General features: G+C 37.4%; 1 protein-coding gene across 4 annotated transcripts in view; it reads right to left on the reverse strand.

The window, feature by feature from the left end:
- The window catches only part of VPS13D (vacuolar protein sorting 13 homolog D), a 103,337-nt gene that overhangs the window by 46,120 nt on the left and 32,109 nt on the right, over window positions 1–25,108 (reverse strand). For 2 of the 4 annotated variants that reach the window (XM_063354061.1, XM_063354060.1), the window contains exons 31-60: window positions 24,821–25,086; window positions 24,508–24,641; window positions 23,902–24,057; window positions 23,089–23,314; window positions 22,151–22,225; window positions 21,188–21,394; window positions 20,621–20,710; window positions 19,668–19,808; window positions 18,332–18,454; window positions 17,616–17,690; window positions 15,128–15,233; window positions 14,632–14,784; window positions 13,842–13,977; window positions 12,763–12,810; window positions 11,856–12,006; window positions 11,001–11,211; window positions 9,647–9,894; window positions 8,960–9,151; window positions 8,247–8,373; window positions 7,174–7,316; window positions 6,212–6,342; window positions 5,791–5,966; window positions 5,539–5,662; window positions 4,479–4,714; window positions 3,605–3,713; window positions 2,797–2,957; window positions 2,331–2,439; window positions 883–1,062; window positions 506–622; window positions 16–165 (exon numbers count right to left, since the gene is read on the reverse strand). In XM_063354061.1, coding sequence (XP_063210131.1) covers window positions 16–165; window positions 506–622; window positions 883–1,062; window positions 2,331–2,439; window positions 2,797–2,957; window positions 3,605–3,713; window positions 4,479–4,714; window positions 5,539–5,662; window positions 5,791–5,966; window positions 6,212–6,342; window positions 7,174–7,316; window positions 8,247–8,373; window positions 8,960–9,151; window positions 9,647–9,894; window positions 11,001–11,211; window positions 11,856–12,006; window positions 12,763–12,810; window positions 13,842–13,977; window positions 14,632–14,784; window positions 15,128–15,233; window positions 17,616–17,690; window positions 18,332–18,454; window positions 19,668–19,808; window positions 20,621–20,710; window positions 21,188–21,394; window positions 22,151–22,225; window positions 23,089–23,314; window positions 23,902–24,057; window positions 24,508–24,641; window positions 24,821–25,086 — 4,501 coding nt within the window. The remainder of the gene's footprint in view (window positions 1–15; window positions 166–505; window positions 623–882; window positions 1,063–2,330; window positions 2,440–2,796; window positions 2,958–3,604; window positions 3,714–4,478; window positions 4,715–5,538; window positions 5,663–5,790; window positions 5,967–6,211; window positions 6,343–7,173; window positions 7,317–8,246; window positions 8,374–8,959; window positions 9,152–9,646; window positions 9,895–11,000; window positions 11,212–11,855; window positions 12,007–12,762; window positions 12,811–13,841; window positions 13,978–14,631; window positions 14,785–15,127; window positions 15,234–17,615; window positions 17,691–18,331; window positions 18,455–19,667; window positions 19,809–20,620; window positions 20,711–21,187; window positions 21,395–22,150; window positions 22,226–23,088; window positions 23,315–23,901; window positions 24,058–24,507; window positions 24,642–24,820; window positions 25,087–25,108) is intronic. The other 2 variants (XM_063354063.1, XM_063354062.1) reach the window with 1 other exon arrangement.

Here is a 25,108-nt window from a genome sequence, read left to right on the forward strand (position 1 = left end):
CAAAATGGGAAATACCTGTATGTCTTGCACACTGAGCTCTAGCACCTGACTTGTTGACAGTTGCGTGTAGTGGACATTAATTCTTGTGAGGCTTGCAAATATCAGCTCTTCAGGAACTTTGTTGACCAAAGACAATCCTATTCCACCTTCCAGTTTCACAAGCACCTGAGAGAAGAATATTTGAAGTGGGGGAAAAAAAACCCCACAAAAAAAGCAACACTGAAAATCCCTGTGATACTGAATACATAAGTCTGCAAAGAAGTTATTTTTCAGACTCCTCTCCAGAGAGGCTGAACAGCTCATTTACAATTAGTCTTCAAATGAAGAGGTCTTAAGACATAAAAACCCAACTTTTAAGAATGAGTTTTAGTAGGAAAATCTACAAGTTCATAACAAGAGGTCATAATGAGGAAAAGCTAAGGAACAACCCTCCCCAAACCTTTCTCTAAAATCTAGAAAGGAAAATAACACATAAATTAGACAGATAGTAGTTGTAGTATCTTACTTCTAATTCCTGCTCTGTATCTGGATTTTTAAACTTGCGTAGATCTTGTTCCGTAACTGGAAGTTCATCTCCTTCACCGGATAAACGATCGTTTCTACGTTGGTTAAAATCTGTTATCTGATAAACAAATAAATTACTACAATGATCGCTTTCCTATTTATAAATAACAGCTATATTGTCCTACCATATAAAATTATTTTTTTAAAAAATAAAGTACAATGATAACTTTTGTTGCAATTATTTCTGTTTTATTCCCCTCCCCCTTCATGTCATTATGAAGTTAACTTTTTGTAGGAATTTAGAGATGCAACACAGAAAAAGTATTTCAAGTACAAGCAAATAATGAAACTAGGTCCTAGTTAATGCGGGACCTTCACCTGTAGAACTCTAGTTGGCCCATCCGGGATGACTCTAACGGCCAGAACTCCCGAGCCAGGCCTCATCTTCTGGTTTATGAACTGCTGTTCAGGTGGAACTGGCCCCAAAAGTTCAAGTGAAGTGTCAGGACCAAGAACAACTTCTGCTCCATCATGAAGACCTCGTATTCCTCCCTTCGCCTGCAGAAAGAAAGAAGGGTAAAGAAAGAAAAAAAAATAGGTAAAGGCTTCAGATAACTATTTACATACATTAATTTAAAAAATGTATTTTACTTTCCTCTCCTTACACAGCTGTAGAAAAAAGTCATTTGAGACTCCACCTCAGGCTGAGTAGTCTGTGTGGGGGGGAAATGACCACGTTTCTTACTCTCCAGTACTAAAAGAAAAGCAGTCCAGCAGCATTTTACTTGATATTACTAAATCTTCTGGTAACTCATGTTTAATCTGCTTGGCAGCCAGAAGAAACAGGCAAGATCAATAGTTAGGTATTCCCACTGCACGTTGAGAAACGGCAGCTATCGTATCAGGACTGAGCATAGGAAGTCCTTCCTGAAAACATTTTCAAAATGATAGAAAGCTTTTGAAAAGCTGAACTCTGCATCTGCAGATGAGAATGTAAATCCTTACGAGTCAACATCGTAAAAAAGCAACGCAGGGCTTTTTGGTTGCTTCAAACGGACAAGTAGTAACTTACAAAGCTATTGTAATTTGATCACAAAATGATCAATGCAACGTCATGGGACTAAGTAATAAAATAATATTATTTATTACAAACATATTTTGTTATTTCAACAATATGCTGGATAACTTACTCAAATTTGTTTGTAAGCAATGGATAAATATGGTTGAAACACTTAAAAAAAAAAAGAGCATCAAAATTCTTTGACATTTAATTCTAGAATTTGTAAAAGCAATCCATGTTTCTGTGACTACAAATTCGAACAGCAGCAGGCAGAATTATCAAATAATTTCCAAGCGTTAGCTGTCTGCAAGTCAGATTTCCTGGAACACAAAGAAAGCAAGCACTTTGAACTGCTTTTAAATTTCTTATTACTAAAATGTTAGAACCATGATTCTGGGAAGTGCTGGTTATACGTAAATCGTGAGTTTCGTCAGTGATCGTAACTGACGCAATCTACAGCACTGTCACATTTGGTATGTCTGAGACTATCAAGGCCCTGTTTATCACTATACTGCACATTTTCAACAATGATCTACTATTAATTTTATAATCATTTACTTTTGAAATAGTATTTTAATTATTCAAAATTGATAAGAACATTCAAACATGAATTTAAACTACACACAGTGTTTGCACAAGTCTGGTTTCCTCTGTTTTCTGAACTTTGGCCTCAAAGCTTTTAGTTCATTTCACTCCTAAGCCCAAATGATTCTGTCAGCTATGGCAGCAACAGAGAAAACAAGTTGCACGTGGAATCAGTTCTGACCTGGACAACAAGTCCATGAATACCACAGGTCAACTTTCCATCACGGAAACTCCATGTTTGGGTAGTACTGCGCCGTCGGTCGGGCTTCCTCAACATCAGGGGCTCGTACCTGCAACAAAATTAGCGTGTGCCCAATACTTAGAGATTCCAACTTCGCAGTTTGACTCTTGAGAAATGTTAATGGTGAACACTTACTCTAATTTTGTTCAAACTCACTTTCCTAATCTCATTTCTGAAGTGCTCTTTTGACAATCTACTGCTAAGAATATATTAGCCAGGCTTTTAAAAACATTTCCAAGTCACAAAAGTGATCATGAGGTCTGTTCACAAAGGCAGATAAAATCTAGCTCTTCCACATGCCTTCAGAATAATTTATTTCCTTATTCAGAGAATATCACGTTAAGTAAGCTTTCAAAGACATGGTTAGAATCTACATCGGCTTCCCGAGAAATTGTATTTGCCATACCTGTTATCTGTGACAGCTGCCAGGCCTGCAATATCTAAAATCATACAGGAGTCCACAGCCCGAGGAGAAGGTTTATGGGGGTTATGAGGAACTGAAGAACCTTCATGGCAAAGCATTCCCGCGCCCGTCATCCTCCAAAGCTGGGATCGCTTTCCTGGCTCCTGTTGCACAAAAATTCAACATTTAAATGAACACAGCACTACAAAGCAAATATTTCTGTTCTGTTTTGCTATCAGATGCTTTGAATTATAATCCTTGGAAAGACTTGTATATTTTTAACTTCAGAGCCCTGTGAATTAGAATTGGGAACTAGTTTGTATGAAAACTTCTAATTCAACACTGATATTCAATGAATATGCATCCTATGTTAGCACTGTTACATGCAGAGGTGTATTTACAAGCTCTTTTTAATCTCAGCAATATTTACATACAGTTTCCATTTCTTAAGAGCTCCAGAACTAGAAGACTTATAACACAACCAAAAAGGAAGCATGCCCTACCCTGTAACTTCATTAGAACATCCAACATACAATTGCAACACTTGGTTGTCTTAGAAGCATTTACAATGTTCTGCACTACTTTTATTCCAATCCCTTTTCTGTCACCCGTACCCCCATAAAAGTCTTACATGGAAGCAGCACCGTAATTCAAGCAACCTGAATTGCAATAACCTCTCGCTTTCAATGGGGTCTGTCTCCACCCTTTAAAAGTTACCATGAAAATGTTTTTATTTTTTCCTTCTCTCAGCATATGATTTTACTTCAGCATATAGCAGCAGCATTTTAATAAAATCGATGTGTGTTGGTACCTTCTTTTTCAGTACAACTCGTTGAGTCTTTGGAGAAACATCAAGGACAAGCTCTGCGTATGCAGCATCCTTATTCGAGGCAACTGGTCTTACACTTGGCTCCTGTAAACTAGAACACCAAGAATACATCATCATGTTTATTCAGAGTAGCTGCTTTTTCTGTAGACTGAATTAGATCTGTACCAAAATCCAACTGAGAAAGCTTATGCTTTCGATATAGACAACCAGACAAAAATACATATTGGGCTTTTTTTCCTCTTGTTATTTTTGAAATTACCGGTGTAAGGTGCCAGTTTAGTACATTCTTTAAAAGGGCTTCAATTTCTCACTGTGACTAGGAACTTCACAGGCAAAGCAGATGAATTCCAAAGAAAGTTTTCCACCTCATATTGAGGAAAGTAACAAAGCATGTATCAATCTCCCACAGCTGATTTCAATCGCATATAAACTAGTGCAAGTTGAAAATTCCCAGGCACATCATAAATAGGTATGTCCTATCATCAGGTGTTCTTAATCCACCAAATGAAACTAAGCCCCCAAATGTGACCTTAAACATCCCATATCTTCTAAGATCAGACAGGGGGGTCACAGCAGATGCCATATGCTAAATCTTTCTCACTGTGTGACAAAACCAATGGCAAGATGCACCTATAAAGCTAAGTTACCACGACCAAACAAGGAAAGATATGTGGCTTACTGGCTGTCAGACTCAGCTTCTGAATTTTGGCGTTTCTTCTGCTAGCTACAATGGGGACAGAAGTTTAGCTGCATTTGAAACAACTTTCAAACGGCAACCATTAGAAGAATATTAATGTAAAGCCTGAAGAACACCACGAACACTCAAAATATTTTCTTCCAATATATAAAGAATTACCCTGAGAAAGTGTATGCAGCGGCAATATAAATGAAGTTTTCATATAAAAGCTGCTTGCTGTCTTGGAAGTCATTCATGCTACAGACGATTTCGGAGGAGCCTGCCCCTTTAACCGTCAGCATTATAAAAGGCGGTAGAACAGGTTCATCCCACGCATAATCCAGAGAAGTCAGGGGCTTCACTTCAGTGTACAGTCTTGGCTCGACAACACCATGCTGATTAAAAACAACTGGGACCTGTAACAGTTATGAAAGAGGATTCAGTTTCACACAAGTTGTTAATGAGACAGATTTTTTGCTATTATTTTTTCATTTTTCAGGAGCTGATCACTGGAACACATTCGGATCACTCCTCTCCCGCCCCAATGGCTTCATATGCATTTTCTTCCATTCGAGTCTCAATCAAGATAGTCTCGAAGGGACGAGAAATGTCATCTTTGCTTTCATCTGTCATCCATGGTTCAAAATGTCTGTAGTCCCATGGTAGCATCCCAAACCCTCCTAATCAAAATTAGGAGACTTGCTCAGTTTTATTTTAACAGTTCAGTACCAAAATCCAGAATGAAAATTAGTAATTATTAAGAGCTCTGTCTCCTGCTCTGATCACAAGGCAGTAAGTTACTGTAAAACACACAAAGTAAATTCTCTGATTTTTATAATCACTGCCATGGAAGCCCAAAGACACAGAGAAAGGAAGTGGCAGCTGTAGCCCGAATCCTTTTTACAGGCTACAAGTGCTGAAAGAACACAGAACAGATGACAAACTATCACCTAGCACAATTTTCTCATCAGTACTAACTCTCTTCCTTGTAAGAGACTTTTAACGCACACCTGACAGCCACAATATTAGAGCTATTATTTGGACAAGATGAAGTAGTTGAGGACTACCACTTTTTACTAATCAGAAAATTACAATTATTATAAATAAATACCTCCTGCTACACACGCTTCCATTTTATTTCATTACACAAGCTAGTCAGCTCCCTCTTCTAACAAATATAAAAGAACTCCTACTTTCCTTTTTCCCTAAAAGAAAAAAAAGTGGTTTTTTCCTCTTTTACCTTGGAAAAATTGTCTATGCGGAAAGGTGGTGGTAACTGATCTGTGTCACTGAACGCAACGCGGTATGTGGCTCCTTGAAGAGTAATTTCTACTCTTAAGAAGTAACACTTCCCCAGAGTGTCCCTGAACAAGAACAAACAAGTGCAAGATAGGTGAGCTTCTCATTTGCGTTACCCACAGGTGTAAGTGTTAAACAGCTGCTTCTATCAAGAAATGGATGTATTCTACAGAAGATTCATAGATAATACTACCTCATATTAATATGGAACGAGTTATTTTTGTTGACCTCAAAGCCCCCAGACCACACGCAGTTTGGGACATCCATTAGTCTCACACACAACAGTTGATCATAATCGTTCCGTGGCCAGTGGAACACGACGCTGGAACCCGGCAATGTGGAGATGTAGCCATCAGGATTGGATGTTCCCTAGGAATAGAAATTGGTAAATACATATCCTATAAGTAATAGAAAATACAGTATTAACCTATATACCTCTCAAATACGAACACAGCAATTATTGTGTTAGGTGGATGCTGGTACTAGAACGAGAAAGACCCTCGTAACCAGCCAACGATACTTTCAAGTATAATTTTTTTGCGGTTTTTGATTAGAAGATGCTGTGACTAACTACAGGTATTGTAATAACAAGGAACAAAAAGGAAGCATCTTACCCGGCCTCTGGCAAATTCCCGCTGAACAAAGGCAAGCTTGTAGGTTGATTTATTATCTAATAGGTAACGGGGCGCAAACGTTACCATGCATGTATCAATGTAACGGCCTCTGCCTTTTTTAACATCAATACCTAGTAATAAAAACAAGTTAAAAATAAAGCTATTATTAACAAAAGAAAACAAAAGACATCTGCCACAATATATTTCACATAACAGAAGTTCTCTTCCTTGGGTTCCTGAGGCGCGCTGTTTCTGCCACACCACTGCATAATAATTGAAACATTATTTTAAACAGTAAACACAACTTTACACACTCTGTTACCCTCTGTTTCTCAAGTACAATTTAGAGATCATAAGCACTGAAGATAAAAAAACCCAACTATTTCCAATCACAAGTAAATCAATGCAAGTAATTATCCCACTTTTAAACATATGAAAAATTCTTCAAAAATCATGTTGGAGTAACTTTCAAACTGTCATTTAATTAAAAACTCAAAGCTTCTGAGGAAATTGTACTTTATGTACGCTAGCAGCACAAGGAAGCCAGAAGTCACACTCCTCCACATCAGCCTACAGAGGCACCACAAAGCAAAACCCACAGAAGGAGCACGCGGCTGAAGGGTTACGGCACAAATAATCAACGACAGTAAGGCGGTGGGATTTCAGATGTACTCAGAAGTAACATACAGGGGGAATGAAGACACAGAAATAGTTTGTAAATGCAGTTATTAACACTTAATGGTGAAATGTAAAAATAAAAAATAACTGCAAATTGATTTCTAAGCTAATGAAATTCAAAGTAAAGACCTAATAATACTCAGAATACTGTTTGTTTTTTCTCGACCTTCAAAAACCTTTAACAACATATATTTCCCTGCCGTAACTGTTCTGTCACAAATGCCACTGACATCATGTCCTCCCAAGTTCTACAGTATTTCTCAAATGCTCCTACCAACACATACCAATGTTATAGATGAGGCCTGGCCGGTTTCCGTGCTGGATGACTTTAAGGGCTCTGACACCACTGCCACCATCCAGGGAGAAACCCTGGCACCAGCCCGGCATGCCTTCAGGATGGATCCCTCTTCCAACCCGCATCGTACATCTAAGGGTTAAGAGGAAAACACAAAGATTTACTCATTTAAGTGAAGGATCAGATATCAACACGGCACCGATGATCAAACACACACCAAGATACAAAGAGAACACCCGTGTTTTAATACAGGAGCATTAGAAGCCATGATAAATCTATTCTTGACTACTTCATCCTGCATTTCTGCCATAAGGTCTTTTAACATACTGGTCAAGATTCAGTGACCATTTCTTGTAAAAGGCTTGGTGATTTTCAGACTGATTAACCATGACAACATTTGTGTGTCTTTTTTCTTTGAAAGAAAAAAGAAAAAGTCAGAATAAATTTTTGTAATAAATTTAACTGTTGTTCATTTGAGTAAATATCCCAGAACATTTCAGATAAATTTGCTTTAAATCATGTTCTTATTTCCAGTTTTCATGGAAAAAGCAAGGTCTCTACTTGACGCTAGTTAAAGTAGCTGAAAAGTTTCCTTTCCAAAATCCCACCACTTCCTTTTACATCAGAATCCTCATAGCTCTGCTGCATGTGGACTTCCTACTAAGTGACTGCTACTAATTCTCTATTAACATTCAGAATTTACGATTAGGGGTTTGGTTTTTTTTTTAGTGGTAACAAAGTAATTTATACAACCAGGTAAGTCTCTTCAAAAAGGTTTTTGACTTTCTTACCAAAGAAGCATGAGAAACACGCAAAATAAACCCAAAGCAGCCTGCAGACACACCAGAGTTACCCAACCAAGGAGCTTTCAGTAGGAAACGTCTAAAGATCCAATGCACTTATTTTAGTATCTAGAAATTTAATAACTTAACAGGTAATCTTAATAGGGAAAGACTTTTCCTACATGATATTCATACTAATATATCAGCGCCCAGTCCTCTGGGAATTACTTTCATACTTTGTAAGGTTCCTCCTGTCTGCTCTTGTTGTGGTATTACTTACAAGTTTGGCTGTTCTTTATCAGCATAACAGAAGAGAAGTGGGCTGAGGCTTCTAGCAAGCTCGTGCTCTTCAAACTGACCCGCAGCATCTGTTTTTGCATTATCTTGTCTGAAGATAAGTGGTAATCCTTTAAGTAAGTACAAAAAAACAGCGCGTCAAACTACACTTCACCTTTGCACAAAATAAAATAAGAATGGTAAAAACTACTTCAAATTAAGGAACAACCTAAAGTATTTCAGTTGTAATATTAGCAATTAGTCTGCATGCATTCTCCCTCCCGTTCTCGTCTAAACCGCTTAACAGCTGCGAGCCATGGAGTCTGGTCCCTGCAGAAAAGGCGTTCGTGTAGCTCTGCAAGCGTCAGTGGATGTTAGACAGAACAGCAATTTAGACCTGTTGCTTTCTCAAGGCATTTCAGTCTTTGAAAACCACGATTTTAACAGTGATCTAGTCTACGTCGATTTCTTTAGAGGTACAATAGCTCATGTTTGAAAATCTGCAATATAGCAACTGAGTTGTCTAAGTTATGTCTGCTGTAACATTCATCAAACAATTCCTGCTGGCGCCGTAAAAACAATATTGAAAAAATCCTGCAACTTTACTTTCTCTTAAGTAGTGTTTAAAAGCTCTATTTGGCTAGAAAGCAAATCAAAACACTGCATGAAATCTTTATTTCCCAGTTCATGATTAGAGCTAGGAAAGAAAATGCTTACCTGTTTTGTTGATTAACCAGTATGGCGCTAAAATTAGTATTTTTAGAGAACCTTCAGCACGACATACAATCCTTATGGTCAAATTTAACAGTCGTTTGTTGACATCATACAATCGCATCCGGACCATATAGTTTTGGGTCCCAGGAGGAATCAACAGCTCTTTGCAGATCGGGAAGTTTTCTAGCAATATCCCTACGAAAACAAAAGAAAACCAAAGGTCACCCACACAGAAACATTCGTTTCTGGTAAGCGTGCAGGTTGGTGTTTCATATCGCTTTATTCTTCTGCATATTCCATATAGCTTACCCAGATAAATTTTTAAATCTGTCCATTGTAGGAACCTGTGACCTCATAAAGAAATGCCTCAATTTAAGTTGCAAGCAGCAAAAAAAGTTCTGTAAAGAAGCCTGCTTAGGGCTAATTACGGCTTTAGGCATCAGGCAGCCAGCCAGTCTTGAATAATTCCATACATACTCTCAACGCCAACTTTTTCTGTCAGAAAGAAAACAGCAAAACCACCCAAAACGCTGGAAACTTATTTGATTTATTCCCTTTTTCATCACCATTCTCTCCACATTTTCTCCACAATTTTTCTGTTCTTGCACCACAGTTCCTTGCACAAGAAGCAGTTCTATTGAGATACTGCTCTAGGAGGATAAGAAAGTGGTATTTGAGAAAGAACCTTACCCAGCTCAATGTTCTGAGACGTATCAGCTGTGTGCAACGCTGCCTCTTTGCCAGGTTTTAACGTCCCACTAATCGGCATTCCTTTAACGTAGAACTCGAGTTCACAAGGCAGCAAGTTACAGATTACCACCGTTGGCAAGAGATAAATAGTATGCCCAGGCTGTCTGAAAATCTGTTTCGCGCTGTCAGAAAATATGCTGGAAGGCATGTAATCCGGATAATTTTCCTTCTTTATAGCCACACAAAACCTGTGAAGGCAGATACACGTGAGAAGAAGTCAATGAACTTGCCAGAATAACTGAGCCTGGCTTTGTGTATTGCACTAAATCCCACAATAGGCTGGAACTTCCGGACCAACAGCAAAACCAGCACTTAGAATTTTTCTCCACATAATCACTTTGGAGTTTGATTATAAAGTATTTTGTATTTATGCCTAACACCAAGACAACAGAGTTTCCTGATTTTAATCAAAGAATTAATTTAGTCACTCAAAAAAACCTGTCCATTCAGAGACCTAACAGAAAATTGCTTTTACAGATTACCAACTTTAAAACCAACTTCCATAAACTCACAGAAACATCAACTATTACTAAAAAGAGATTTTAACTATTAAAGTAAACTATAGCCATTTTCTTTGAACATAAATGCTGAATGTTTCCTTTCTCCCAGTCGATATACCCTTGCTTTGTCACTTCAGTTTTTCATTAGTTAAGGTAAAAAAGTAAGTAAACCTTAATTTTAAATAATTTGTTAATTTTCCTCCCTGTGATACATTCAAAACCAGCATATTAAGAAACGAGCTATGGAACTGACACACGGCAGTAACTCCATAGTACAAAAAGGTCATTTCCGGAAACAACTTCCATAATCTCTATTCTAGTATTTCCTAAATTGAGAGTATCCCTAAATCCACCGTATCAGATACCCACAAAATTCCATAAAGTCCTCATTATGCAGCAACATTTCAGAGCTTAGAAGAGAGTACAGGACATCCAGGACAAAGAATGAGTATTTGCGAACACGCTATGGCAAACCACTCATCATTCTCAGTGAGACAGACTAGATAATGTAACATAAATCCACATTCTATTTCCTAACCTTTTCTTTTCTACAATAAATATTAATAGTGTGCTTATTCTCAGCCATTTGCTAATAGGTACTGTCAAAGGGGCTTCAAGGAGCCCCGCAGAAATAGAGCAGTTATACTTCAATGCTTTCTCATTATTCCAGATACCAAACAAAACATCCCATTAAATTGCAGTAGCTTTAATTTCTAAGTATTTTCTTTCCTGTTACTTACTTTCTTTATCAGAAGATAATACAGATTACAGAAAAATAATTAGGTCTTAATTACCTGAAAAACTGGCTATTTTCAGACTCCATTGAATGACACTCTCGCTTGCTGCTACTGACTTCTGCTGTCTTCTGAACATTAGTCCAATGAATTGGAGCTTTACAGAAAAAGACCCCCATTCCTTTTGGCCTGGCTTGCAAACGCCAAGATGTCAGATGTAATGGAATAGCAAAGGAATCTCCTGGCATAACTGCTGGAAGAACTACAGGTTCTGCAACCAGAGATGAAAACACACATATCAAAACAGGCCTCTTTACCGAAAAGCATAAAATTTTCAAATAGAAAGTCTCAAATTTTTGAAGAAACACGTTTTCTTTCAACATAAAACACAAGCTACTTTATATGTGCCTCAAACACCAACCCATTGTTTTAAGCCCTGTTAACAATCTGGCAGCAGACACATGTAGCTGTGTAAACCTGAAACTGGAAACAGACTGAAAACTTGCCGGAATTCAAATTCTTTTTCCGTGGATGATTTAGTGAAAATGCTTATTTCAAAAAACCCTACTTTGTTACATTTTGGGAACATTATCAGCACATCACTACATTTCTAGACTGTACTTTTGCACACTAACACCCGAAACCTTCTAGACTACTGCTAAAAGATTCAACACGCTACATACAGAAAAAAGATCCAGTCTTGACAGAGGCTCAGCTCTCCCCATTCACCTGAACAATGAGCACAAATCCTCCTGGGTTCTCTAGCTTACCTTGCGAACTCTTTTCTTCTTCACATAACCCATTTCCCCCCAGGGAGGTCTACTTTGCTGTCAATCATTACAGGCAGCAGTGAATCTTCTTGGGGAGGAAGCTAAAGATTCCCCGTAGTACAGAAGGAACATATACACCACTTACTGTCAGGAGCAGAAGGACTATCTAGTCTCAGTTCCATTGGTGTTTCCAGCTTGTTCTTCACAATCAAGGCTGAGCGCACTGTTATCACTTTCCGAGCGCTACCTTCCATGGTAACTTCAAATACCACACGAACTGGAGGCAATGAAGAAAACTGGAAGATATTTAAAAGCATTAAAAAGCTCAGGTAATGATTGTATCTAGAAGAGGGACACCTCAATTTTGAAGCAGTAACTGCTGGAGTAAAAACCTGCCAACTGAGTCCAACAACATACAACACCTAAGGTATATATGTTTTCATAATCATGATTTATAATTCTGTACCTTCTCAAAACCCAATAAAATTAACGATGAAAAAGCAATTCTCAATACTACCAACTCCGTTATCTTTCTGAAAATGATGAAAGTTCAAATAGGAGCAATACAGATCCTAAAAGAACACTTCTATGCTATCTCACTATTACATTTTTTAAAAAATTCACGGAGTTTGAATTTCAAGCCCCATATAATTAACAGTCACTCACAATTCCTATCTGTCAAAACTAAAAACTAAGGTGGAGCTTTCTTAAAATATTCCTGTTTCTTCACTCTTAGCTGCCCTTTTGCTGTGGTGTTTTATCTCCTACATTACACAAAGTCATTGCCACTTCGATCTTGAAAACCACATTTTATATTGGCTCACATGCGGGAATTCACATACTGGAATTTAAGACCCATCCTCCAAACAACCATTTGCATTGGTGAGGAACTATAAGTCATGCTAAATACTTGCTCCGATTTGAAAGTTTGGGGTTTTTGCTTGACTTTTGTTTCCTTTCTATTGAAAAGGTTCAAGAGGGATGGAAAAGCCCGTTCACTTGTCAAATTGTCTTATTTAAATAGCTCTCAAAAAATTAAAATATATACTCACATAGACTTGTGGATGTATTATATTTGTTCTACTTATTGGGCTTCCAAGCTGGGAGAAAAATAAACATGAAAGTTAAAGTTGTTCAACTTTTAAGATATCACTCTCAGTTGCAATACAGAACATTACTATGGAAAAATAAACTAAATACTTTCATCCCTTTGTGTTTCTGATCTTCAATACAGCTTGGAAAACACATGAGAACTATATTAGCAAAACCTGTTTGTAATACTGCTTTAAAAAGAAACAAAGCTGAAGTAAGAAGATTTGCTTTAAAAAAAAAAAAAAAAAAGAGAGAAAAGCTACAGAAGATGTTCCTGAACAGCAATTCTCATTAATTTGCATCCTTTTCCTTCAAGAATCAAATTACAGAGAGAGATGATGCTTTTTACATTTCAATATGAAAACATCAGAAATGATTCAAATAAGAGACTACTGGCTCTTGTCAGTAGTATCATGAAATTAAATTCTAATCCTGTTTTATACCAAAAAGATCTCAACTTCAGTTTCTCCAGTGCTCAACAATTTTCAGTAGCTAGCCTCAAAACTTCACTGGTTTTGAAATCCACAAGATCATTTCCATCATTGAGCCCCAACCACCAACTGCCAGCCTGCTGATTATTACAACTGCATTTTTCCTTCATGACAAGTATATTTTGTCTAAGCAGCCACATATTTCAACAGTCTCTAGGCTTACAGGAAATTGCCAGTGTTGTTTACTTTCCGTAAATTAAACACATGAAAAGCATTTCTGCAACAGAAGAAATAAAAATAGCTGCTGAAATGCTGTGCTGGTTTAAAGCTCAATCTCCACGCGTCCATGACACTGTCACTAATACATTAGTTCTGTCACTGGAAGCTCTGGCTGCTAAGCAGAGACTAACTGCTGATTACTATGTTTGTGTTTTTGGTACGCACAAGAGTGCCAGTTAGGAACCCAGCATCTCCGAACTCTCCCAATCCAAGCTAACTGGAAAGAGGACAATCTTATCCAGCGGCTGCTTTAAGATCAAACTCTTGGAGGCATCATTACTCTCAAATTACATATTCTATTAAAACTAACACTCAAAATCAGAACTTACAGTAGAAGAGGATGAGTTCTTATCTGGTGCAGCATATCGGAAAAACGTTCCAACTTTGTCTACAGACACGGGACTGACTTCTTCCCAGCCATTTACTCTCACTTGCAACTGATGAATTCGTAGATTGTGTGTGTTCCTACCAGGTTAGATCAAGTAAAATTACAATTAAGCATTTTTATACAGTGCAAACGCCAACACTTCAAACCAGGAACATCCTCTGGATTCTGAATAAAGAATCTCACTGAAGTGTTAAAAAAAAGAGAAGTCTCAAGAGCTCTTCCATTTCATGGATAAAGATAGACCTGATTTTGTATCTGTTCGATTGTTCCGCCTTCCCTAATGAACATACAGAAGTACAACTATGTCATATAAGTGAAAATAAAAGCATGCTACATGCTTTTATTTAACATTTTTTTCTAGTTAACAATTTTTTTCTAGTTCTTAACACTGGTTACACTTATGCTCAACAGTCAACAACCCCCCCCACTCAGTCCTTTAGAATAAAGGACATATGATCTGTAGTTGGGGCCCCCAAGTCTTTCCAAAAGCTTATAACGATCCAACTCACACCTAGGAATGTCTGCCACTAAGAGCAATATATGCTGCTTATTAGACAACCGATAGTTTCACTCTATACATGAATTTTAAACGTTTTAAACCAAAACATTAACTGGAGATTTAAAAAAATAGCCACTTTTTATTTAACATCCACTAGTGCCCTCACAACCATGATCCTATGTGCCCCATATATGAGTGTGTCTAAACCCATCTCACAACCTGGTCCTTTCACCTGTGTCTGAGCTTCCCTCTGGCTTCAAATTCAAACGGAATCTCTTCCCCAGTGATAACTTCTTGCCATTCACTGACATTATGGGTATCATCCAGCAACGTCCCATTTTCCTCAGGAACAACACCTGGACTCCCGCTGTGCGACAGTGCTGCCCTGTGAAGAGAACCACATCATTTTACTGACAAAGTGACTACTGCAAGTAGCGAGTGCTTTTCAGTCTCCCTCAGTCTACAGAAGGCCTGCGGTAAACAAATACACATCATGAATGTATCTGACCAGTTTTCAAATTCTCTTGGGCCTCTAGAAAAAAAAAAATAAATTTTTTTTTTTCAGTGGTAAAACTATCTCACTGTCAAAGAAAAAGCTCTTGACTAAGAAAGGCTGGGAGCTGCCTATGCTTCTCTGCAAGAACACAAGAGTCCTGAAAACAACAGGGGGTGACGTGTGAGAGAAGCCAGACAAATATTGTCAAAGGGATCCCACAACAGCTTCTTACCGGGTCGGTGTTGTAGTTAGGGTAGCAAACCACAGAGTGCATCCCGTATGATTTCTTAGAGCAAAGGGGACAAACGGCTGCCTACGTTTTGGAGTCTTCATTTCAGCTATAAAAAAAGAATAAAAATTTGTCTAAATGCTTGTGAGAGCAGCATTCACCGGGTGCTAACACGGGATGAGACACAATGGCTGGAGAACCACAACCTGCACTAACTAAAGAAAACCAGACTGAAGAAAACGGGAAAACAGATTATTAAAACATTAAAAAAATTTGTAACTATTACAGAAATGGTACAAAGTCTTCACCTACATCATCCCCTCCAGGATCTACGTCTTCTTTTGTTTCGTCATATCAAGTCTTAAAAAACATTAGGCCTCCAGTTATAATGTACCTAACTAAAAACCCAAACGTAACCAGTAACTTTTCACATATATCCAAATGCTCATAAGGTATTAAACACATATTCACTTATAATTAAGTTTTATGCTCTATTTAATACAACGAATACAGGATTATCCAGTAACCCATTTAAACGGGACTTTTATCCTCAAAGACTGAAGAAGTAGAAATATTTTCCTTAAAATAATACAGGATAAAGCCTTCCAAAACAAAGTATGAAAAAAAATTTGAATGCAACCAAAAGTAACCAAAGGTAACCTGGTTTTGTGAAAATGCTGGGACAGCAAAATCCCAGAAGCAGCAGCTTCATCTACCACGTTTGACTTTTTTCAAGGATGCAGTACTACCAAGCACACGAGCGTTACTCTCATTTTCCACACTGCAGTACGTCATATCTGTGAAAATACTTACTGTGTTTGGACAGGAAAAAAAAAAACCCTGTCGAATTCCAGCAACTTAAATAGTAAGGAAGATAAATGGCTGCTCCCTAAATACATACATCTATTTTTATGAGAGAAGTAGAAAGAAGGCGCACACAATAAATCAGCTGCTTAAAGAAAAGGTAATAGAAATGAAATCCATTCCACAGAATTTCTCTGCAGTCACTCCAAAGGCTGACCGATGTTCCAAGACCCATTCATCCCACCGCAAAGCGTGTCTGACTAGGAATAACTTAAGCGCAGGCTGAGAGAGGCAAGAATGGGTAAGGCGGGGTGGGTAGGGAAGTTTCTGAAGGAGTTACCGATCGCATGCAACTTTCTGCTAAATCAATGACAACTAATTCCTGCATACCTTACATTGTCAGCGGACACTTAAATCTGATCTCCCTAAAGCTTCCAGAGAAAGTTCTTTCCAATTAAATGGCAAGAAGATGAAATTCTTGAAAATGAAAACTCTGATTTTTGCCAACTGCAAATAACATGATCTTTTTAGCGTCGAGCTTGGCTTTATACAATACTTTGGCTAGCCCAGGTTCTACAAAATTACAGAGCAAAAGCCAAATGAACTTTTAGTCTGGGATTTAATCTATTGCCAATCTATTTTTTGAGACTTTTAAAAAAGAATTTTTGGGACTGTGGCCTGATTTTCAAAAGAAAACATAATGTAAAAGTTGCATTTTGAGACTACTGCCTGAAAATAAAGACTACCATTACAAGGAGGTTTTTTTTCACAATTCATTTAGTAATTTAGTTGCGACAGCCACTAACAGCCAAGCAATAAATATGAAGAGGCTTTGTTGTTTGGTTGACTTTTTTTCACAACAAAAAACCCTGAAGAATATCTCAGAAAAAGAAATCCTTCTATCGTTTTCCATTTTGGTTTGTGTTTTTTTTTGTTTGCAGCCTCTCAGGGAAAATGTTTCAAGGGGCAGTCTGAACGGGCCACAGATGTAGTTTTACAGAAGCTTCCTGTCCTCCCATTCAGCAACTTTTCTACAGGGGCAACATATTTATCAAGTGTGCTGTTCTGTCTTCCATAATGCCAAAAATTAAAATATCTTACTTTAAACTGAAAGGTTGTGTCCAAAGACTGTACTGTGAAATATAAACCAAACAAACTAACAAGATATTTATGATGCATGCCTTACTTCCTAAGGCTTATTGAAAAGAGATTGTTCCTCTGAAGGCATCTTAGTTTTAAGTAGCTAAATATACATCCCAAATCAAGCGTTAAGTATGGATAGTGAACATACTGTTGGATATTTTTAGAATATAAAATAAAATCTTGTGATTTTATTACACTATTTTTAATCACACTATATTTTCTCTCTAGAAAAGGGACACTGAATAGTCAACAATTCATATAACCTTCCTCAAAAAGACTGTCTTCCTATGTAGCGTTAGTTATCCTTCTCCCTTCCTTCCGGAAGGGCCCAGAGGGGCACATAAGACAGGATGAAATACTAAATTAAGCAGCTTAAAAGCAAAGTAGCTGTTACGTTGTTTGGTTTTGCGGTTTTTGTTTGGTTGTTTTTTTAAAATACAGATGCCAATCCACCAGCAAGTCACACATACAACACAGTATTTAATACACAAAAGCTTTCCAAAGAAGAAAACATCCCTTTTTGTCTGTCTCTGCTATACAGTACCTCTAGCATAGATCTGATGCTCTAGGTTAGTCAAACTGGCTGTGCTCCTAGTTCTAAGGTAGACAAGAGGAAGGCCTGGCAGACAGGAAAGACAAAGTTAGCAGGTAAGAAAAACCACACAAACACAGGTAGACTCTTTCCCAGCATGCAGCGGGAACGATACAGGCAGTTGGCATCATGCAATCAGTGTATGAGTCTCTACCCACTTGCTTACACTAAATCGGCATTTGAATTGCTAAAATTTCTGCCAGAAGTTAACAATGGGAGAAAAGAAGCTGAAAAGACCTGCCACATATCAAGAGCTATTACTTAGAGAATTATTTCATTATTATAACAGTATTTTTTTCCAGAAACTCAGTCATTTAGGTCTTTGGGGATACAGAAAGAAACAGATCACCTCTGAACTATACAACCCCTGAACTCAACACTGTCATTTCATCTTAGGCAGGATAGTCACTCACTAACTGAGAAAAAAAAGGGAAGCAGAACTAGCAGTGCAAAGTTCTCACTCAAAGCTAGGTAGCCAGGAAGGTTTTTGTTTTTAAAGAATTTAATACAATTGAACGGAAAATAGCATTTTTGTCTTTTTTTGCCAAATATCCCTAACAATTCATTGTATGCTGTGAAGACCAAATACTTAAGTTTGTAATACATTAGACAGATGGCTGTGTATGTGAGGACTGTTTCAAATAAAGAGTGATTAACGAGTATCATACTCTGCCCAAAACACGGTGGATCCACCGAAGAACCCATCCAGTCTTCTGAACTGATCACGTTCACTTCTTTGTCCTGTTTACAGTAATCTTCCATCCATGCCTGTTTGGTGCACGTGTATTGTTCTAGAGGAATATAAGCACAGATAGTAAATGTCTCCAAGGTGGCAGCAAACAAAGTAATTGAAAAGTATGTTAAATTTATAACGCTAACATTACTCTACTTTGATGGCCAAAGTTTCACTTCACTGCTTTTTCTATGAACCACTTACATAAGTTAAGACAAACAACAGCTCATGAAATCACAGCAGTACCTTCAAAAACAAAGGTTTTTATATTCTTAAGATTATTTCTTTTAAACTTTCAGTGGAATTCCATGTTCTTAAGATACTCCTGTGTCAATGTAAGCGTTCTCTCTGAGGAGGCAATTAACCTCAAATATTTTCACATTAGAAGCAGTTTCTAATATTGTTTTTTTTTCTTTTTAAGAGGTACGTGCTCATTCCTGCATAAGTATCAAGACAGCGATGGAGTCCTCAGGCACAGTATTAACCATAAACTAGCCTTACTACTTCTTATCACTAGTATTAAAAAGCATCATGGGAACTCTTAGGAATCGTTGATTTGTGTCTTTTCCTCCCACCTCGGCTTCCTCTTTCTGCCAACCCCACAGGCCTTGAGCAGACAGGAACGAATACGAAAGGCTCTTCTGTTACATTTGCAAGATCAGCTGTTTACATGTTTTTATTATGACCATCAAATTATTCAGCTTTGCATAGAGTAAGCAACAGTATTTCTAGGAAATGCACCCAATCATAACCTCACACCACAGAAGCTTACATGAAGTTTGAGTTAATGATGAGCAAAATTTTTTTATTTCCTGAGGTGGGAACTGACAGCTCAGGTTTTTAGCGACTGCAGAACTGAAATGAGTAGCTCCCCACTACACCTGTCAACGTACTGAAAAATCACGATCTTATCAAAATATTTTTAAGTACTGTAAAGCATGGAAAGCTTTAGACAAAAGCCTGATTCTGATTAAAAATAAATTTCAAATAACATATGAATTTGATAGAATTCATATGACCAGAGAAAGAAATCCTACTAACCTCTAAAATATGTATCTCGTGTCTTTACACTTTCACAGTATCTGATAAAATACAGGCTGCCGAAATGCACACCTGTGTACAATCTCATGTGAAGTATGTAGGGACTTGTGCCAAATATCCCTCCCTCCGTCTCTGGGGCACCAGCAGGACTCAATTAGCAATGTCTGTCATTTTTAGTACAGTGAAAATTAGACTGTATAGTGATGCTCTCGGGGAATATTCCTACATACCTATGAAGACAGAGGTAATGTTTATATCCAAACGCTCTTCAGCCTTTACTTCCAGCTTCAGTCGGGAAGGGTGGAGGCGGCTCGAAGCTTGTTGTTGCCAAGAAACTGAACACGGCCATGGCTCAATAAATGGCTCCCAGCCTGAGAACAAACAGAAAATGTCACATGCATTACACACTTGAAGGCCACATCAGAATGCTGTTTACATACCTAAGTATTTAATAATGTAATTTTAATAATGAGATCCTTTACTTTCAATCTGTGTTCAAGACGAACTTGTAAGCCTACAGATTTAATTCGCTAGCTAATTCAAAGTTGCTCCAGCTCCTCCGTTTGAACCAGTGTACACTCTATGTAGGGCCTTGCAGAAATATTTTAATCCTGAGGAAAGCATTAGAAGGCAATTACAGCTTCATAATGAAGTTAGCTGGAACTAAGTTCTCTGAAATAGTTTTGAAAATTATTTTCACACAATTATACGTAAGTTGGCCTACAATTCAGTCTCACAAAAGACAAAGGTCTAAAACCTATTTAAAAAAAATCACCCTACTTATTTTTAAAACCAAAAAAACCTACCTTGTTATTGACAGATAGTTTCTGAGATTGTTGGCGCTAATTTTAAAACAGAACATTTAGTTTCTCATTTCAGAGAAAACACACAACTAGACTGTTTCTGTCGTCAGTGTCTGACCTGCATTGAGGAGTAACTTGCTTTTTTATATCTAAAATACGTAAATTATGATGGTCATCTTATATGAATCCATTGTCTTCAGCCTAATCGCCTACCCTCAAAATGCTCTTCCTTCCTGAAGTAAGTAACAAACTGAATGCATCAAAACAATTAAATACTAAAAAAGAGAAGTGAATAGAGAGACAGCTAGTTTCAGGCTACTGTAGTATGCCAAGGCTGTTTTCCTCAACTTAAATAAACAACAAACCCCTCATTATTTCACCTGAAAGCTCACGATTGTAATAATCTCCAGAGAGGGTAAAACGAGCGTAGCCCTCAGGGTTGGCTCTCAAATGTTGGAGAAAATTCAAACCTGGAAAAAAAAAAAAGAAGTTAAAATTATATTAATGAAAAACAACCAAGTTTCCTGATTTTGTGAACTGTTAGATAAGCAATGGAAGGTTTTGTCTTGTCTTTTACGTTGAAATGGTACAAAAAGCATATCATAATACTTTTCAAATAACAGTTACACAGCCATGCATTACAACATGGAGCCTCCCCGGGGTTCTGCTCAGGACCGATTCCATTTGTTATGTGACGTATAAAGGGGAAACCAGAATCTTAACCGTACAAAGACTATAATCTTCTTAAAAGTTAAAACAAATAAACAAAAAATAAAACCAAACAAACAACAAGAACCCAAAAAAGCCCCAAACCCCACACAATCACCACCACCAAAACACCATTAGCTGAAATTTCCCAACTCCTAAGAAAGCAGAGCATGGTGCTGAACATACGCAGTAACCGACAGTCATTTTATGCAACTCACTCAGCAAAACAAGACACTCACGGGAAAAGGTTAACTCAGCCAGGGGAACATCACAGTCCATGCAGTCATCAATAAAGCAAATGCATATACTTTCTGCTTTTATTTCCACTCCAGAGATGAACTGAAAAGGCACAAGCCCTTGGCTGTCTCGACCAGAAGAGGTCTGGGAAACCGATTTCAAAGGTTCAGCATTCTTAAATAACCAACTCGCTGCTTTTTTCAAGTCACCTTGATAGATAAAACCAAAAAAAACCAATCAATCATCATCTACTTTCTCAATGAAATATACTTATTTACAAAGGATACGGAAGCAAACTAATTCCCTCTCTCTTAAGAAGTATAGCAAGACACCAACAGCACCTTGAATGTGACCTATTTAATACCATAAATATGAAAAGACTATAAATACATTGGTCTTTTCTAAGAATAAGAAATGTGTTTTGAAATTTGCAAAACAACGGGCAATATAATATATGTTATAATAATAATTATTAATATTATATTAATATTGTGAGTGCCTATAATAAGGTGGGAAACATGACAGTGCTAAAGAAAAAGAATCACTTGTGTTAAATTTTCACCTTCTTTTCATATATTGCGTGTAGAAGTAGGTAAAATACATGATTCAGAAAGGGCGAGATAAAAACGTGCTCTAAAGAGAACGCGATGGATAACAGCAAGAAATAGGTATACCATAGAAGAAAAAAAACAAACACAACCCAAAGCCCCAAACAAAAATACATTCAAACACTCCACATATGACATCCCAAAAGGCAAAACAATCTTTGGAGGGTGGGTTCTACACACTACCAGGACAGAAAAATGAGTATTCTCTAAGATTATACACCAACACAGAGCCAAAGTAAAGAAGAGAAGGAAATACTGCCTGTGCATCAGCTACCTTACAGTCTGGAAGTTTTTCCTTAATTGCAAGGTAGGCAACATGAACAATTTGCAAGACCAACTAAGAATATTTGAAGTTACCTTGGCAGATCAAAAGAGCTTTACGACAGTCTTCCATACTGAATCCCAGCTCCTGGAGGCGAGCCAGCTGTACCTCTGTAATTGAACAGTTAAGCAATCATAAGTCCTTGACAGTTATCTACTTGTTTTCATTTCTAAAATTAAGATACATCTGTATGAAAAATGGCGTTTTGTTTGTTTAAGATTGCAACTGTAGAAAAAGCATATGATTCAGCACTGCTTTTACCAAAAAAAACCCCAAAACCAAACCCCCAACCCATAATGTTTACATTCTAGAATACATGGGTTATTTTTATTCTCCTACAGGGAGTCAACGTACTCCATGAATTTCAGTTTGGACTAAAACTTTTTTTGTAAACCAACCCTTCATTCAGAAGACAATCACTTATTCACTTTGAACTCCCCCGATGGCTCTCAAGTGCAGAAGCAGAGAGAGAAAAAAACCTTTTTCACTACTGTGTATTTCCTCATTATTGTCAGGCAGTGGTTCTGAGCACACACAATTTTTAGTTCGTAAAAAAGCAATGTCACCAAAACAAAAGATTGCTAGACATAAAGAGATAACTAGTAATTATGATGGTTTCCGTTTCACTGTCACTTTAATGAGTTTGAAGAGGTGGACCCTCTCCCCCTTTAAAAGTTTGCCACCTAAGAAGTACTCCATCATGACGCTTTACAATGACACGTGATGCTAAATAAAACTTGCTATGAAACCACCCACTGTCATACTACAAGCAGAAAAAAACAAAAAACAAATCTACTTTTTTTTTTTATAGTGTCATCAGTATAATGCTATTGTCAAATAACTCAAATCAACCAAGGGTTTTACACGATGAATATAGCAACATCTTCTGTCTTAAGCACTAAGTCTAGCTTCACACTGCAGAAACTTCATTTAGATGTAACAAATGGCTTTACTCCAAAAGTTAAAAACATACCAAGAACAGGATCCAACACACGTTTGGATGTATCTCTGTTTTCATGTGTCGAGGAGGAAGTCTCATTCACCAGTGCTAAACCAGAAGGATTTGCAGTGTTTTCAGCAATCGACGCAGCTGAGTCAGGCAGAGCTGCACTCGTCTGTTGAGGAATTGACTTTGCAATTGCCAAGAACAGTTGAACATCATTGTATGACAGCCTGATATCCAGTGCTTGCAATTGAATCTAAATGAAAATTAAAAAATAAGATTCACTTACCCTTTTCTACATGTTTTTCTTATATACTTGGGATACTAACAAAGCTTTTCCCAAAGGAAGACAAAATTTAATATTAAACCCTGATGCCCACATTGTTTTAAAGCTCCAGTAATAAAATTACCAAACTTTACTAACCAAAAAAACTTTAAAAGCATCTATCAGAAAAAAAAAAAAGTTTTCCTTTGGTATAATGCTAAAAAGAAGTCTCTAAACAGAATTTCCCTTTAATAAACACTAACAATGAGATACAGAAAATTAACCTTTTTCTTTCCGTTATTAGTAACATACTAAAATGCCCACTTCATCAACCCACTTTTTCCCCCCCCATTATTAATCTCTAGAATATATCCCAGAAATCACTCCCTCGTTACCACTAAGAGCATTTTCTGCATGCTTGTTTCTTTGCCTTTTCCACTTCTGGAAAAATGTACCTTGTTCTTTTTTTATGCATTTGAAAGCATTCTATTGAATCCTTGGACATAATAAAAAACCTGTGCTAGATCATGATGTCGTATCCTCTATCGCAAACAGTTTATTCAGGCCTTTAATATTACCTCTAGAATAGGAGGAAAATCTTCGCTATTGAAAGCATCCAACAGCCCTGAACCTCTTGGGTAGGAAGCATTCCCAACAAGTTCCATCTGAATTTCTACTGGATCAATAATTGACAGTGCGGTCTCTTGCTCATTTCCTAACCGGCATGAAAAAACCTAAAAATCGAAAAATGGTTTTAGAAAAAATTAGGAACCAAGAGAACAAGCCTGGCAAGAACCTCAAAGACTGATATCACAAAACATGAACTATAGCCAAACTGTTCTCTACAGACAATTCCTATGTAAACTTTAAGACGGCAGACATTTCAAAATCTTTCCAGACAATTTATTCCAGGGCGCAGCTATGCTGTAAGTTCAGGAAAAGAGATTCTGATATGCAACCAAATATTCCCTTTACTGCTAAACTTAATTCCACTGCTCTGCCTATCACAGATATGGAAAATGCTTTGTCCTTTGGTCTGCAACAACCATTTAGGATTTACCACATCTCTGCACAGCCTCTTCTTTTCTTTACTATACTCCTGTTGTATATATATTTATAGTAAACTATCTTCACAAGCTCCTCTAATTTTAGATGTTTTACAAAAGCAAATGTATTCTTCTTACCTCAATGCCAAACAAACTACCAGAGAAAGGACGATCTAACAGCTTGGGCTTGTACGTGAGAACAGTAGTCCCCTTCAAAATAACGGCATTGGTATCAAAACAAGACATGTCTTCAACAACCACAAATTCAGTTCCTTAACAAAACAAAATGACAAATAACAAACACGGCAATTGGAAACGGCATTAAGGTATTTTAAGCATTTGTAGCAGGTTTCTTGATTTTCTGTCCTTTAAAGGACCTTTTTTCCACTAGCACAACACGGCTTTTAATCAGAAAACCTTCTAAAAAAGCACCACAGAAGAATACGTTTACCTGTCACATTAACCTTAACTTCCAGTTGTTTTTCTGTAGACACATGTAGCGATGAACGTTTTGTAACTACTCCACTTTTCACTGTTTTTGGAACTACAGTTGCATCACTGCTGTAAGTGCGTTGCCGGCAAGAAAGGTGATTTTCCCGCTTTTTGGTATCTCCAGGAGTACATAAAAAGTCATGAACAAGTAACAACCAGTCAAATATTAGAAATACACGAAGATTGTTCAGAACAACTGTGAAACTGGAGGAATCCTTAGTAGACCTTTTAAGAAGAGAGAAGCATA

Source organism: Chroicocephalus ridibundus, chromosome 16, assembly GCF_963924245.1.
Source record: "Chroicocephalus ridibundus chromosome 16, bChrRid1.1, whole genome shotgun sequence".
Taxonomy (NCBI): Eukaryota; Metazoa; Chordata; class Aves; order Charadriiformes; family Laridae; genus Chroicocephalus; species Chroicocephalus ridibundus.